At 45.5% G+C, this 17426-nt stretch overlaps 2 protein-coding genes across 3 annotated transcripts in view; one reads left to right on the top strand and one right to left on the bottom strand.

Moving 5' to 3' along the window:
- LOC311617644 (17S U2 SnRNP complex component HTATSF1-like) overlaps window positions 1-17426 on the top strand; it is a 28176-nt gene that overhangs the window by 1788 nt on the left and 8962 nt on the right. Inside the window, exon 1 of one of the 2 annotated variants that reach the window (XM_084874196.1) lies at window positions 16759-16839. The exons of the other annotated variant lie outside the window; for it this stretch is intronic. The gene's annotated coding sequence lies outside the window, so the exon portion shown is untranslated. Of the gene's footprint in view, window positions 1-16758; window positions 16840-17426 lie in introns of those variants that run through there. 2 annotated transcript variants of the gene reach the window in all.
- On the bottom strand, window positions 5268-16792 carry EIF2B5 (eukaryotic translation initiation factor 2B subunit epsilon; the record flags this gene model as incomplete). Its single annotated transcript, XM_084874198.1, has 16 exons — window positions 5268-7828; window positions 7989-8099; window positions 8494-8619; window positions 9192-9315; window positions 9606-9696; window positions 9841-9948; window positions 10135-10233; window positions 10355-10496; window positions 10725-10870; window positions 11774-12086; window positions 12558-12635; window positions 12901-12981; window positions 13067-13244; window positions 13320-13505; window positions 14455-14579; window positions 16595-16792. The coding sequence occupies 16 exons, from the start codon at window positions 16790-16792 to the stop codon at window positions 7769-7771; spliced, it is 2166 nt and encodes a 721-aa protein (XP_084730324.1). The 3' UTR covers window positions 5268-7768.

The following is a 17426-nucleotide window of genomic DNA, read 5'->3' as shown; positions in this document are numbered from 1 at the left end:
GGTGAGAAAATAAACTGGAACCAGCTCACACAGGTCCTTTCAGGTCACAGTAACAAGTGTGAGCTCCTTCTCACTTCATTTTGTACACTATTGCCAAATTAACATTTCAAGAATAAGTAGCTTTTTCAGACACTTCTGCTCCGAAACTTCTCCACATTCCCCAATGCTTTCCAGATATCCTTAGTATGACATGGAAAACCCTCCATAATCTAACCTATATCTTATTCAGACTTTTGTTTCATTATATATCCTCGCTAAATTTTTTTTTTTAATCCTCACCCCAGGATATATTTAGAGAGATGGGGAGGGAGGGAAAGAGAGAAACATCGATTGGTTGCCTCTCATACCCACTGGACTAGGGATCCAACCCATAACCTAGATATGTACCCTGAATGGAAATCAAACCCACGATGCTCCAAACAACTGAGCCACCCCACCAGGGCCTGACTAAAATTTTTACTTCAGCAAGGTGACCTATTAGCTATCTCCTACACTAAATATGTATTTTCATTTCATACCCTTCCCTTTATATTTTTACTAGAGGCCCAGTGCACAGATTTGTGCACCGGTGGGGTCCCTCAGGGTGGCCTGCAGGGATGGGGCGAAAACAGCAGTCCAACACTACCTGCCACTCCTGCTCATCTTGGCCCCACTGAGTTTGCTCCCCTCGGTAGGCTCGCACCTGCTCTGCTGTGGTGGGCAGTGGTGAGCCCTGAGTCTAGCGCCCTTCAATGGTCAGCTGAGTGGTGCTCCCTGAGGGGGGAGGAGAGGAGGAGACACCTCCTGCATTGAGAGTCTGCCCCCTGATGGTCAGTGTGTGTCATAGTAACCAGTCGACTGGTTGTTTAGGCTTTTATATGTATATATATTGAATTTATATATTTTAAATTGAATTTATTGGAGTGACATTGATTAATGAAATTATGTAGGTTTCAGGTGTACAATTCTATAATATGTAATCTATATATTGTATTGTCTGTTCACTACCTCACCTTCCCTTTATTTTTATTTTTTCTTATTCATTTGTTTGTTCTTTCTTTTTTTTATTTTAAATTCTTTACTGTTTAAAGTATTATATAAGTCTCCCTTTCCCCCCATTGACCTCTCCCCAGCCACCCCACCCCCCAGCACATATCCTCACCCCCACTCCCGCTGTCTGTGTCCATTGGTTATGCTCATATGCGTGCATTCAAGTCCTTTGGTTGATCTCTTCCCCTCTCCCCCACTGCCTTCCCTCATCGGTTGGACAGTCTGTTTGATGCTTCTATGACTCTGGTTCTATTTTTGTTCATCAGTTTATGTTGTTTATTCACCTTCCCTTTACTTTAAATTTCTATCAAACAAATGTGTGAATAGTCAAATAGTATTAAGAAAGCTCTGAACAGCCCTAATTGGTTTGGCTCAGTGGATGGGTCTCACCCAATGGGGGTGAGGCCAGCCGTATCTGCGTCTCCTGCGTTTTCAGAGCACGTGTGGGTGGTGGGCAGGGACTTGACTCTAGGTTCTGCAGCATGCCCAGACTCTGATAGGAGGGAGATTTTCATATACATTTTACTAATTTTCTTTCATCTCTGACACTTGTATTATAAAGAAAGGGCAAATAGCAATATTAAAATATTTCCTCTAATTCCCTTTTTAAAAAAATTATAACTGGAACTTTCTTTTTTTTTTATATATATATATCTTATTGATTTTTTACAGAGAGGAAGGGAGAGAGATAGAGAGCTAGAAACGTCGATGAGAGAGAAACATCAACCAGCTGCCTCCTGCACACCCACTACCGGGGATGTGCCCCCAACCAAGGTACATGCCCTCGACCAGAATTGAACCTGGGACCTTTCAGTCCACAGACCAACGTTCTATCCACCGAGCCAAACCAGCTTCAGACCTGGCTGGCCCCACCCCGATCAAGCCCCTCCAGGCAGGGGCCGCAGCCTGAGGTCCCCTCTCAAGCCCCGGACAGGGAGGTTGTGGACTGAGGTCCCCTGACCTGGCACTGGGGTGGGGGGGCTATGACCTAAGGTCCCCTGTCAAGCCCTGCCAGGCTGGGGGCAGAGCCTGATGTCCCTCGTTCCTGCCAGGTGCCATGCATATTTACATATTCCTCTATTAGATAGATAGATAGATAGATAGATAGATAGATAGATAGATGATAGATAGATGACTTCACTTTGTTGCAATATTTTAATATTGTTTTCAATCTTTCCTCTATCCAATTGAATAGGTAAAATATTCATAATTCAAAATTCAGAAAATATGTAAGGATGGATATAGTCTTCCTCCTATTTGGTCTCTAGTCCTCCAGTACTCAGTAGAAGGAAACAATTTATTTCTTTTTAATTTCTAAGAACTCTTTTGTTCTCTGGTTCTTCCTTTTTATATCACTTTCTTTATTATCTTTTAATTTTGAGAATTATAGTTTCATTCCTGAAGTTTTTAAAAAAACAAAAACAAACTCCTTGTCATTGTTTCCTTGGTTTCAATTTTGTTTTAGTCTCTGCCTTCTGCGCTGGAAGTCTCCTCAAATGGTTGACGGCCCTTGGCAATCTATTCACATTTGAGAGTGAAATACTAAAAAGCTGATTGGAAGCTGTCTCTGTCCAAGGCTTATTAACAGGCTTCAATGTAGGGTGATCAAGTTGGGGAAAGATAGCTTATTTTCCCACCAAAAGAAACAACAACAACAAACATTTTAGGCTCTTTTCTGCAGTGTTCAGTTTGTTTTTGCCTGGAGCTATGTAGGTGTGTGCTGATATTCATAGCCATGACACTAATAAGTCCTTCAATTTCAATCTAAACATATTTTATTGATTTTTTACAGAGAGGAAGGGAGAGGGTCAGAGAGAAACATCGATGAGAAACATCAATCAGCTGCCTCCTGCACACCTCCCACTGGGGATGTGCCCACAACCAAGGTTGCCCTTGACCGGAATCAAACCTAGGACCCTTCAGTCCGCAGGCCGATGCTCTATCCACTGAGCCAAACCGGTCAGGGTCAATTTCAATCTAGCCCCTAACCTCCCATCTCTGTATTTGCTGCTGAATCCAGAGACTAATAATGTACAATACATTTCCCCCAAAATTCTGAAATTTCATTTGTTATGCTGGGCACTCATGGGCTGTCAGTCTAGAAACTCATAACCTTTGGATTTGGGAAATCTTTGTATTTGTTTGGTAATTTCCTCCCCACCATTTCTCCAAAAACTGAATCTCCCATTTCTTTCAGGGGAGAAAAAGGGGTAATGACCTGGCTGGATCATATGATGGGGAATGGAGGGACTTTTATTTCTTAAAATTTTTATTGTTGCAAGTACTGTATTACATATTACAAAAGTCTCCTTTTGTCTCTTATTGATCTCTTCTAACCCACCCCAACCCCCTCCCCTTTGTGTCTATAGGTTTTCCCACTCACCCCACCCCACCCACCCCACCCCACCCCCTGCCTTCCCTCTGAGAGAATCTGCTCCATACTTCCATGTCTCTGGATCTATTTTGTTCATTAGATTCCACATAAATAAGATCATGTGATTCTTGTCTTTCTCTGACTGGCTTATTTTGCTTAGCACAACTCTCCCAAGTCCCTCCATGCTATCTCAAAGGATAAGAGATACTTTTTTACTGCTGCATAGTATTCCATGTACCACAGGGTTTTTTGTTTTTTTTAAAATATATTTTATTGATTTTTCACAGAGAGGAAGAGAGAGGGATAGAAAGTTAGAAACAAAGATGAGAATCATCGATCAGCTGCCTCTTGCACATCCCTTACTGGGAATGTGCCTGCAACCAAGGTACATGCCCTTGACCGGAATCGAACCCGGGACCTTTCAGTCCGCAGGCCGACACTCTATCCACTGAGCCAAACCGGTCCCGGCAACCACAGTTTTTTTATTCACTCATCTATTGATGGGCACTTGGGCTGTTTCCAGATCATAGCTATTATGAATTGTGCTTCTATGAACATAGGGGTGCACAAATCCTTTCTGATTGTGTTAGGGTTTCTTAGGATATATTCCTAGAAATGGGATCACTGGGTCAAATGGCAGTTTCATATTTCATTTTTTGAGGAAATTCCATACTGTTTTCTATAATGGCTGTATGAGTCTGCATTCCCACCAACGGTGTACTGGGGTTCCCTTTTCTCCACATCCTCACCAGCACTTGTCATTTGTTGATAGCCATTCTGACATGTGAGTTGATGCCTCATTGCATTTTAATTTGCATCTCTCTGATGATCAGTGTATTGGAGCATTTTTTCGTATGTCTCTTGGCCTTCTGTTTGTCCACTTTGGAGAAGTGTCTTATTTAGGTCCTTTGCCCATTTTTAAATTGGATTGTTTTCCTTTTGTTAAGTGGATATTAACCTTTTATCAGATGTATCATTGCCAAATCTGTTCTCCCATACAGTGTGCCCCCTTTTCGTTTTGTTGATAGTTTCTTTTGCTGCGCACCTTTTTATTTTATTTTTTTCCCAATTTACATTATTTCTTTTTTTATGTTTAATAAACCTTTATTGTTCAGATTACAGTTGTCCCCCCCACAGCTTCCCTCCACCCAGCTGCCACCCAACTCTCTGCCCTTACCACCTCCCCAACTGTCCTCATCCATAGGTGTACGATTTTTGTCCAGTCTCTTCCCACACCTCATCCCCCTAAGAATTGTCAGTCCACTCCCTTTCTATGCCCTTGATTCTATTATATTCACCAGTTTATTCTGTTCATCAGGCTTTTCTATTCACTTGATTTTTAGATTCACTTGTTGATGGATATGTATTTGTTGTGCATAATTTTTATCTTTTTAAAAAAATATATATTTTATTGACTTTGTACAGAGAGGAAGGGAGAGGGATAGAAAGTCAGAAACATTGATCAGCCGCCTCTTGCAAACCCCCCACCAGGGATGTGCCTGCAACCAAGGCACATGCCCTTGACCGAAATTGAACCCGGGACCCTTCAGTCCACAAGCCAACGCTCTATCCACTGAACCAAGCCAGTCAGGGCCATAATTTTTATCTTTACCTTTTCTTCTTCCTCTTCTTAAAGAATACCTTTCAGCGTTTCATATAATACTGGTTTGGCGGTAATGAACTCCTTTGCCTTTTTCTTATCTGTGCTTTTTATCTGACCTTCAATTCTAAATGATAGTTTTGCTGGGTAATTTTGGTTGTAGGTTCTTGCTGTTCATCACTTTGAATATTTCTTGCCACTTCCATATGGCTGTCAACTGAGAAATCACTGGCCAGGGTGTCATGATTTTTTTTTTTTTAATTTCCTTTATTGATTATGGTGTCTCATAATTGTCCTCATCCCCCCATTCCCATCCCAAACCCCTCCCCATCTGTGCCCACCCCCTGTTGTGCATGACCTCTGGATAGGCTTATATGCATACACACAAGTCCTTTGGTTGATATCTCCCCTTAGCCCCTCCCCTCCCCTACCTTCCCTCTGAGGCCCCACAGTCTGTTTCTGTTCATCAATTTATGTTGTTATTTCCCCTAGATGTGTTAGATCATGTGATATAAGGAATTCCCTTATAAGCACCGAAACTGAGACAAGCCATAATGGTTATGCTGAGAGGCAAATGAATCAGTCTGTAGTGAGTTCCTTTCTGGGCCAACAGTTCTTTTGAGTCCCCATTTCAATGTTAAACAGTTCCTTATGTGTACATGTCAGCCATGGTATTTCAGATCTGGTTGGTTGACAAATGGTGTTGATGCAGTTCAGACCATCTCTGGTTTGGTCCTGGGCATCCTTCAGCGAGGGAGTCATGTGTTTTTTAAAATAATCCTCTTAGTGGCGTTGAATAGGGTTTTGGAGTAGAAAGCCCATGTGTTTAATTTGCCGTATTTAAATGGCTCTGTTTTAAATGTTCCCTTCTATCCTTGTCTATTTTTTAGGCCACTCAAGCATCACAATCCTATCTGCCTTCCCTAATTACCATGCAAGTGGAAGGAATCTGCTCTTCCTAAAAAGTTCTATAGGTCACTCTTATCTCTGCCACCCATTCGGTACAAAGCAGAGGTGCCCTATACTTGTATTTAACTGATGCAATTGAGTCCATGACATGACCTTCATATGCTGTCCAGGCACTAGATCTTATACATGGCAAAGCAGAAACAGATTGACTAAGGAAAGTAAATAATGCCAAATCCTGGCCAGCCTGTTTTTCCTCTTTAAAAATACTTAGTAATGCCCTTTCATCATACCTCTTGAGTACAGTTCAGGATCCTCCTCTTCAGCTAACTCCATCCCACCTGACTGAAATGAAGGGAGGCAACCATTTTATTTGTGATTTCCAGGACATTTGCCACAATTTAAGTATCAGTAGAGGATAGGTTATATGAATACAACAAAGAGCTCAAAAAATGAGATAGGAGACCATATGGTTGAGATTAAAGGAGACAATACAGCAGTGACGAACTCCAGTTGTAGCGTCCTGTAACAAATCCTGGCCATATCCATTCCCAGTTACAGGACCTCTCTGAACTTCAGTCTCATATGAAAATAAGGATAAGGCTACATCATAGGGCTGATGTGAGTGAACTAACACATGCCAAGTTTTTAGCAAAATGCCTATTATACAGTAAACTCTCAATATTATGGGAAAACTTATTTTGCAGGATTTTACTGTTTTTAAGATATCCATTGCTGGCTTGGGTTAGATAAGCCTCTGTGGGCAACTTCCCTTTACCAGGCATTAAATCTGCTGAAGCAAAAAAGAACTCTGGCTTATGAGACTCAACTCCTTAGCTTTACCTCTCAAGAGTAATGAGACCTTGCCCTAGCTGGTTTGGCTCAGTGGACAGAGCATTGGCCTGTGGATTGAAGGGTTATGGGTTCGATGCTGATCCAGGACACATGCTGGGGTTGTGGGTTCGATCCCTAGTAGGGGGTGTGCAGGAGGTGGCTGATCAATGATTCTCTCTCATCATTGATGTTTCTCTCTCTCTCTCCTCTCCCTTCCTCTCTGAAATAAAAATAAAAATAAAAAATAAAAAAAGAGTAATGAGACCTTGAGGAAATTTCCTTATCCTTAAGATGAAGAGTAGCCCAGTTCCCCTGATAGTAGTGCAGGATCAACTGGACAAATCATGAGGGACTGACAGGTGGCTAATGGACTTTATACATCGTGGCATCATCACTCTTTGGCAGAAAAGTGCTTGGACTAGATGCTCTCTGGAAACAGGCTTAGGCACACTACTCCAGGGTCACAAATTGGTCTGCAGAGACTAAGTCCCCATTACCCAGGAGCCTGGCAATGGTCAATTAGCAAGGCACCACAGTGCCACCTAGTGGCCGTAATACTCCTCTTCTCCTGCTCCCCCAGGTGCCCGTCATGTCAGAGGTTCAGAATTACCTATTTCAACAGCTGATCAGACAGAGTTGGACAGAAACCAAACACACCCACTCTCTCTTTTTTTTTAATATTAACAAATACAAGCAGCAGAAAGGGCCAGCTGCTCTCTGCTGCTTCCTGAGGGAAGGCCAAAATACAAAACTGTGCCTCTAGCCTTCCTCTAACTGCAGGGCCTGCTTAGCTCCTCATTCGGCAGAGCTATTTTCCAGCCCAACTTCCCTCATCCCAGCTCCTCAGTCAGGATGTGAGGCACATGGTTGCTGGCGGTGAGAAGAATACTGTAGTTCCAGCTTCTGCTCCTTTAAGTCTCAGCCAGGATGGTGGTCACTCATATTCTGTAACTAGCCTCTCACTTGCTCTCACCCAGAAGCCAGGAGGGCCTTCACTCACACCCGCAGGAGCGGGCAGTAGGACTTCAGTCATCTTCAGATGACTCCTCTTCTGCCTCTTTTAACCACTGGATGAACCTTTGCAGCTGTAAGACAGCACAGAGGAGAGCTACTGAGGGAGGAGCACACACCCTTCGGTTCTCCTTGGTGGATAAACAGCTCAAACAATCAGAGTCCCAGGGACCAACCACCCTGTGGGCCAAGGGCCAGACAACCACCATGGCAAGAGGGGATAGCCTGACTCACCTGTTGGTTCTTACGCAGCTGCCGGCCCTTGTCAGTTGTATCCTTTTGGTTGTACCAGCTTAGGATTGTTTCCTCAGCCAGGATCTCCAACTGGTAGAAAGCCATCAATACCTGCAGGCCAGCAGAGATCTCAGGGATTATACAGATTCCAGCAAGATTAATGGAGAAGAGGAAGAGGAGGCAAGATCTTAGCACCTCTCATTACCAGGTTCTTAGCTCTCTTTTACACAATGAACAACCTTCTCCAAAACAGAAAAGAGTAAGCCCTTCACGGTGGTACTGGGACAGGTATAACTTCTGGAACTATTGCTAGGTAGTGCTCTGCGCATTCCCAGGGCAAAGCTGTACTAACTATCCCGGCAATGAACACAATACCAGAGATGGATGATGCTGTTAACCAAACTCCATATTGGATTCATGTCAGTCTCTGTCTGTAGCTCCCTGGAGGTCACCAAAGCCTGTTTCAAAGCAAATGCAGGAATACGAGTCTTAAGGTGGTATTCACCTTGGCCATGGAAGTACCAAGAGCTTCATGCTCCAGGAAGAAGTCCTCAATGGCTGCCAGCGCTTCCAAATGATCAGCTGCACGCTTTATGTAGTTCCTAAAAACAGGGCTCCAGACCTTGAGCAGCTGTGGAAGAAAGGAAAAGGGAGCTACAACATATGCCTGAGCACATACACCTGAACATCAAAGAAAATGAATATTGATAGCATCTTTCATGATATGGGAAGACAAGGAGGTGATACAGGCCTGTGGAATCATATCAGAAGGACTCAGTAACTGCTAGCAGTCAGGGTTGGGGAAAAAGAGGTTCCCCTGCAATGGTGGGAGGGGGTCAGATATGCAGGCTGCCTCAAACATACCTACTCCCAGCCTACAGGCTGCTCTCATTCTGAGTCAAATCATTTACAGTCAGAAAGTCTAAAGTCCAGATCTATTCTGGGTATACCTTTGGGGTAGGGTATAGCCTGAATCCTGGAGTCTCAAAGGCCCCTCAGTATTGAACCTAACTGGACTCTTCCGGACCAACCAAAGCTGCTCTAGAATCCAGTCTGATTCCAGAGGTGGGGAGAAAGGAACCCCGAGTAACATAATATGCCGCAACAAGACCTTCTATTCCTGATTTCTTTTAAAATCACCACGGCAAGGATGTGTATTCGCTTCCACCCAGCCCCTTGTACTCGGCCCCAATCCTTGCTCACCGGAAGCAGCAGGGCGCAGTAGCGGTTTGGGTCCAGCGGGGAATCTATCTGTTGCAGGGGGAATTCCAGGACCACGTGGCTCAGCACCTGCATCACCTCTTTCAGGCTGATGTTGTAGGCATACCTGTGGGGAGACTGTGGTGACACCAAGGCCTGCCTTGGCCCTTTCAGCATTTTAGGGCTGCCTTTGGTAGGACACGGGGGAAGAGGGAGTCAGATGGAACAACGTGGAAGGGGAGAATTCTGGAAGGAGGAATATGCTAAGACTAAGACCTAATGCTCTCCTTGCTCCAAATGCTACTGGCTTTGTACAATCGGGATGTCAAGGAAACAGGTTCCTCTGTGGGGAAGAAACAGGAGAGCCTCTGTCTGGGATTTCTCCAGGGAAAGAAAACAGGGAGGGGCTGCTCTTACTTGAGAGAGTTGATCTCTAGGACTAGGTTATCGCAAGAAATGTTCTCCTCCTTGCCCCGCTGTAGCGTTCCCAGGACTTCGTTCTGGAACACTAAAAGCAAGAATAAGTTCGTGGGGCCAACATTACTCCAGAATGTAAGTCATCTAGTTCTGACTTGATACCAAATACAAGTCTTTGGCTAGTTGATCCAGATAAAGAATAAACTGGAGGTTTTCCTCTTTAATCCCAAGATACCTTTGATGTCATCCATCTGTGGGGAGCCTGCCCGGCTATCTAGCTCCTCAGAATCCATACTTCGCTCACTTTCCGTTTCACTTTCTTCTTCTATGTTGATTGTGAGTCCTGAGAACCCATAATGGGTGAGAAGAAAGAAAAATAAGGAATGAGCCATTAACAGAGATTCAAATATATGGCCTGTCCGCGTGAATAAAGCAGTGAACAAGTAGCCTGACTCCAAAGTGTTCACTCTCCTTCAAAATGTTCTCATTTGGGAAGGGTGTGTATATGGCAGGAATAAGCCTAGCTCACCCCACAGACTCTGCTGCAGCTCCTCTTCTTCCACGTTCATATCTGTAGCTTTCCAGAGGTAGCCCTGGCCTGCAACTCCGACTTCTGCTGGATTGTAACCTGGAAAGACACTGATCTTTGGCAAAGGCCTGTGCAAGTACCCATCCCTCCAGGAGGAAACACTGGTTCTCCTATGGGGCAGAGAGACACACAGATGCCCCACACCTGCTGAGCCTCACACCTTTCAGCTTCACTTTCTCCTTTTCTTGATCAGCCCCAGAATCATCACTGAACTGGCCATCGTCCTCATCTTCCTCGGCATCTGGAGGGTGCAAAGAGATCACCGAGCCCTCAGGCAGTGTGATGTTTGGGCCCACTACCACCTAGGGGAGAAAAAAGGAGTGCGTGGCACCGATCCATTAGTGTGTTGGGGGAAGTTACATTCTGACAAAGAGAGTGACTATTTTTTAATAAGCCAAGTAGCAGGCCATGAAACCTCTGGATTTGGGATCTCAGTTCAGGCTGGATTATAGTTGGACATAGGTCCCTTCTGGTTTAGCATGACCACCACTCAGTTTGGGGCCTGTACAGAGTTTGGAACCGGTTCTTACCTGGGAAGTGAGGACACAGTGTGGCTTCAGTGTAACTTGTTCCTTGACCTCAGCATTGTCACAAAGCAGAGACTGATGGATCTGTGCTCCAGCAGCCACTCGAACACCCTTCCACAGGTAGGCTTGGTCCAGCACCACGTTATCACCTGGCTCAGGACAGGGAGAACTCCTGGTCACTCAGGGCTCCAACTCCAGACCAGGCCAATCCTGGAAGACATGGCTGACTGATACCAGCACAGCTCCCATCCAGCTCAAATACTCCATCCCCCAACTCACCAGAAATACCTGCTTCCCTTCTAAGCCCAGGCCTGAGAGTAGAACATTGCTCAGCCTGAACATTCTCCACCAGGTTTATGACAATTATAGACTATCACACAGGACTTAAGAACATGAGAACCTTCAAGATTTCTGGGGACCTCTAGAACTCAAGAAACTTATTAGATTCATGTGCATATCTAACCCCGCTCTTCTTGTACATTTCGAATTAAAATCTTATTGGTCTTTTAAAGGGACAGTTCAATTTAAAGCATCAGATTCCTACATCCAAAGTGAATCACTAAGAGGGTACCCAGGCAGTATGACAGAGTAAAAAGGACACTGGACTTAACTATCCGAATACTTAGATGTAAGCTCAAGAACCGCCTCTTTAGCTATGACCTTGGGCAACACAACCTCTTTGAGCCTTACCTATAAACTGGGGATGAGTAACACCTTTCTCACAAGGTTTTAGAGAGGACTAAATGAAATAATATATGCAAAAGGCCTTTGTAAGCTGTAATGTACAGATGTTATTATTGCACGCTAATTACCCACTTGGTCCTGAATATGAATATAGGGTAGCCTGGAATGTGAGGAATCACCCAGTAAGAAGCTCACAGGGCACAAATTAAAGCTTCCCTGTTTTTATACTCTGTTCCCTCCTTTATTAAGGTAGCCACTCTAGTTCCCTATTCTCAAGCACTATTCCTCTGTCTCCTTCTCTGGAGTCGTGGGCCTCCCCAGGTTCCTACTCTTTAGATGACTGGCTGGACTCCCCCACCTGTGCTCACCAATGTGACAGCCAGGGCCAATGACACTGTTGGTGATGGAGCAATTGCTGCCAATGACAGTGCCAGAGCCCAGGAGCACATTTTCCTCCAGGATGCTGCCATGGCCCAGGCTGACCTCAGGCCCTCGGTAGATGTTGTGCCGGGAATGAGTGCAGTTCTGAGTTGTGTTGTCAGTGAAGTTTGCCTCTGGGGTGAGAGGGTAGACCCATCGGCGGATGACATCAGCGCAGACAGCTGCATACATGTGAAGATTGGAGACCCGAGCACCATATTCCCTAGTTGTCACATGCATGTGGATCTGGTTCCCTAGAATCTGAATGAGGACAAGGAAAGGGAGGTCGCCCAAGCAAGCAAGAGAGAAAGAACACCCCCAGGTACAATATTTTTTTTTACCTTCTTAAGTTTCCCTCTGCCTCTCAATGTCACAAATGGCCTGAGACTTTCCTTTGTGTACTGCTTCCCCCCAAACCCAGCTATTTTCCTCTCGCCTGAGGCTCAATAAAACAGACAAGGGGACCAAAAGTTATCTGTATGAGCTGAAATCTTAGCCCTCTTTATTATATTTAAAACATTAAAAAAAAAATTTATCGATTGATTTTAGAAAGAGAGAGAAACATCAAGTATGCTGTCCCACCCATCCACGCATTCACTGGTTCACTCTTGCATGTGCCCTGGTAGGGGATGGAACCCCAAACCTTGGCATATTGGAAGGATGCTTCAACCAACTGAGCTACCCAGCCAGGCTTAGCGCTCTTTTAAAGAGGTACCGGGAGCCTTTCCTTACCTCCTCATTCACTAACAGGCCTCGCACAAAGTCGTCCCGAGTTTGATAGTCAAAGTTGTCTGTAAAGAGTTGAGCCACCTATGGGAGGAAGTTGGATGGGGTCAAGGTTAAGTGCTATTCTCTGGAGCTAAGATAGGTCCCCAGAGACCTATCAGACCCATGACAGTGGGACAAGGGCCAGAATCCCAATACTGGGGTCAAGATGACAGCACCTATTTGCCGTAGAACAGATTAGAGAAAGAGGGAGAAGAAATATAGCCTGGCCTTCTGGGGGCGGGGAGGGAAGTGACACATCCTCAGAGTTTACTCTTTGATGTGCAGCCCTGGCCCTGACAGGGTTCACCTGAGGAGAGCAGATGCTGATATGACAATCCAGTAAATCATAGCGAATCTCCACTCCATCTCCACTGCCCTGGAACAAGCTCTGTGGGGAGAAGTTATAAGGGTTTTAACCAGTCTCACGGAATCCTGTCACTTTCCCACTCCAAAAATCCCAGGCACCCACACACCAGAGGAAAAGAGAAACGTCGCAGGCCCTGGGTCTTCTGGAAATGGAGAACCCGGTTTGTGGCACTATCCATAGCCACCACGACATTGTCTTCATGGCAGCGAGTTGGGTGACTGGGAGATGACTCCTTGAAGATCATCGTCATCACAGACACATTTTTTTCTAGCTTTCGCCTCAACCTACAAGGATAGGAGGGAGAGTCTTAGGGCTCTGCTGGGCCCATACTGATGTCCCTACCATGTTCCCATCCTGACCTGTGTTCCTCCAGGGCTCTGGTAATGTTGATGTTTGAGATGACGTCCCCATATACCAGAAGGAAGTCAGAGCGCACCAAGGCCTTGGCATCAACGTCACGGAGAACATCCCCCAGTGATCGATATAGATCTGACGTAATTATTCGAACCACGTTGAGAGATGTAGGGCGGCACCACTTGGATTTCCTAAAGGAAGGGGGGTGGTGATGGTGAAGGGATTGAGTGAATCAAGTATAGAGATCATATAGAACTTCCCCATTTTTCTCCCTCAATCGACATTCATATTCCTTCTCTATGGCTTTTTTGAATTCCTGCCAGCGTCCCTCAACTTCAAAGAGCTTTATGAACTTATAATTAATGGTTTCAGCATCCTGTGTTACAAGGCTTGTTTTATGGGTTAGAGAAACATGGTTATTTCCTCTCCATAGCCTAACCCCCATCCTCAAACTGGATTTGAATTCAAATTCCTGCTAAGACTTAGGTTATACAAAATTTCCTGGGAACACACTTTCATGCCACTTTTTTTCCTTTAAAACCCCAGACCAAATTTAGGAACTATCTACTGGAAACTATGCTAATATCCAAGTCTTTATTTCCTAAGCTTCTATAAATCCTGACATTTACTTTTTCAAGATTTCACCAAATATTTGCTAAGTGCTTATTATGTGTTTGGTAGTAAACTAAGTACTTTAACTAAGTAAACTAAGTACTAGTAAACTAAGTAAACTAAGAATATTAAGATGAGGAACACCCACATTTAGTGGCTTACCATAGGAATACCCCCCCCCCCCAAAAAAAAAGTAAGAAAGAAAGAAAACAAAATGAGGAACAGCTCAATATTTAGAAGCTCAGTGGAAAAACAAACATTTTACTCTTATAACTTCCATATTAGAGCCATTCAATAAAAAGCAAAATCCACTGGGATCAAACTTTACAAGATTCAGGAAAAACCCAAATGTTATTCTTCAGTTTTTGTCACAGTTTCAGCTGCTCACCTCTGATAAGTGAAGGGAATGCCCTTAGACTTTATGATGGCCTCTACATGGAAACATTTTCCTGCTTATTTATTTATATTTATCCTTAAAAAACTGGACAAAAATGGTGAAACATGGAAAGAAAAGTTGCAGGGCCTTACAGTAAATGTTCCTTGATTTGAGCAGCTTTCCAACAACAAAACACAAAGGTTTCCTGTACACCCGTGGCAGTCAGAAATTCCAAAGTGTAGTCAATCAATGCCACGTTGGCCAGCGGCAAGAGGACCTAGACAGAAAAAAAAAGGTGTAGTCTTAAATCTGGCCCTCTGCTACCTTTCCCCCATTACAATTTTCACTCCTATATCAGTGTTTCCAGATGCTACAGTTTTGTTTTATCTTTCAAACTTAACCCTTTGCACTCCCAACCATTCTGGACATTGGCTACCAGCTACTCTCGATGCTACTTTGCAGCGGAAACGTGCATTTACAGACCCTCGTAATCACTAATAAACTGCAATGTCCCCTGAGAGGGGACATCCGAGTGATATGCTAGAATTCCGATGTCCCCTGAGAGGGGACAGCGGAGTACAAAGGGTTAAAAGTAATCAGGCCTCTGCCTTTGATGTTCATAAGCATGCTCTAAGCCAGGGGTCCTCAAACTTTTTAAAGTGGGGGCCAGATCACGGTCCCTCAGAGAGCTGGAGGGCCGGACTATATGAACTACTAATTCCTACTGTAACACCTCGGCTGCGCTCACTGCCCAAAAAACCTGGCGGGCAGGATCAGACTCCTCTGCAGACCGCATGTGGCCCGCGGGCCGTAGTTTGAAGACCCCTGCAAGCATTAGTCTGGTGTTGCAATTTTGATATAGTAAGTAAGCATAGAATCTACTTGCTTAGCACCAATCAGACACAGAGCTCTTACACTACCACCTCTGACAAAGGAGACTTCTGGAAACCAATGATATCTCCAGATACTTAAGCACTGCTAAGGCCTTTTCCCCATAAAATTTCCTCCTTGATCCCTTTCTAAGAGTCCGGGGTCTAGCCAACCGCAATCACCTGTCCAAAATGAGTGGCCATTACGTTTTTTGCTGGGAGTGAGGAGTTAAGAGTTCCCCTGAACTGAATGCAGTTCCCTCTCTTTGAACTAGGAATGGCTGAGTGACCCAGCAATATCCAGGAATAGCTCATAGCTCAGTCCAACCCTCCCACAGTGTCTAGACCAGGGATTTTCAATCGGCGTGCCACAAGACATTTTAAAACATGCAAATACCTGGCTAGTTACTCAGGGGCACTGACCACTTTTCCCTTAGATTGTCCAATAAAAATAGACAACAGCCAACACAATGACAGATAGCCGGTGTTAAAGAATCAACATTATACCTATTTTTTTTTTTTGGTCAGATCAGCAATATATATAATGGGTGCCACAGAATTTTTATAATTAGCCTTATGTGTGTCATGAGATGAAAAAAGGTTGAAAATAGCAGGTCTAGACAACAAGACAGAGGCTGCTGCTGGCAACCAGCCACTCAGCCTGTTCGGGTCCTTTAGACAGATGGCACTGGCTGTCATTAAACCCTGGGAGGGAAAAAGTACCCTTGTACCGAGATCCAAAAGAGCTGTTCCTCTGGGATCAGACCAGTCTGCTCTTTTTTTTTTTTTTTTTAGGCAAGAAGAAGTAATATTCCCTTTCACCTAAGGATTTCTTTTTTTCCCCCTCCGCATACAGGCCTCGCAGCCTCCTCGTTGACGCTCCGCGTGAAGGCTTCTCACAAGCGCTGCTTGTACAATTCAGCCCCCTCATGCCTCCCAAACCCGACTTTCACTCCCATATCAGTGTTTCCAAATGCTCTATTTTGTCTTATCTTTCAAACTTAAAAGTAACCAGGCCTCTGCCTTTGTTTGATGTTCATAAGCATGCTCTAAGTATTAGTCTGGCGTGCGACAAGAAATTTTAAACCATGTAAATACCTGGCTAGTTAGTCAGGGGCATGGCCACTTTTCCCTTAGGTTGTCCGATAAAAATAGACAACAGCCAACACAATGACAGATATCCGGTGTTAAAGAATCAACATTATACCTATAGACAGCACTAGCACTGCCAAGGCTGCCAGCCTCTCCCCGGCCAGGCTGTGACAGTCTGTCTGCCTTTCCCCTACCTAGATACACCCGATTTCAGGGAAAGAGCCTGGACACACGTCCTCCCGGGGCATGCCTCGCCAGGCAGACGGAAGGTTCACTGGCCTCAGCCTCCCGCCACCCGGGGCCCTCCTCCTGCTGTCCCCAAGGCGCTCACCCGAGGCTGGTCCTTGGAGATGGGGAAGAAGCGGCGGTTGAAGCTATCGGCCACCAGAACGGCTTGTAGGGGCGGCGGCGGCTCCTCCTCCGCCGCTCGGGCTCCGCCACCGCCGCCGCCTCCCCCCGGCCCGCAGGAACTGCGCTTGCTGGCCCGGCTGGGCATCGCACCCGGCGGCGCCGCCACAGGGGTCGCCATCTTCCTTCACGGCCACCACTTCCGCACGGAAACTGACACCGCGCGCGGTAGGGGACAAAAAGGACCCGGGACTCAAAACGCGGAGGACTAGCGAGGGGAGGGCGGGGAGGGAGGAGTGCGCATGCGCCTCGCCTGGGAGCCAGCCCTGGCCAGAAGGCTCAGAAGTTTGGAGTCGGCTTGGGGCGCGGCCGGCCGCCGTGAACCTGACCTGTTGAAGCGCTGGTGGGGACCGCAGACTTGACCTACAAGTTTAGTAGGCCCTCATTTGTGCAAGATGAGATTCTTGCGGGATGATGAGACTTGTGGTCTCTGCGAAGGTGCCAGATCTATTCTGGATATGTAATCTTCCCCGCCCCTAGCTTGTTAAAAATTGTAGTCTTCCGTGGTCATTCTACTCATGCAGTGTGGCCCGGCACCTTGGGGAGCTCCAGTCTGACACCCCCTTCCCGCAGGGAGCTCAGTCTACATAAACACAGAACGAGGTATATAGTAGGGCGAGCAGTCCTTCTCTTGAGCGCTGACTGTGGCCAGGTTCCACACAAGCATGATCTCAGTTCGCCACACGTCTCTGAAAGAACATAGTCGTTCAACAAACGTCTCTTGAACTCTATGAGGGGTGAGGATAACCCATCTA

Source organism: Pipistrellus hanaki (genome assembly GCF_964339955.1).
Source record: "Pipistrellus hanaki genome assembly, chromosome: 2".
Classification (NCBI taxonomy): Eukaryota; Metazoa; Chordata; class Mammalia; order Chiroptera; family Vespertilionidae; genus Pipistrellus; species Pipistrellus hanaki.
This window is presented reverse-complemented; position numbering and strand designations above follow the sequence as displayed.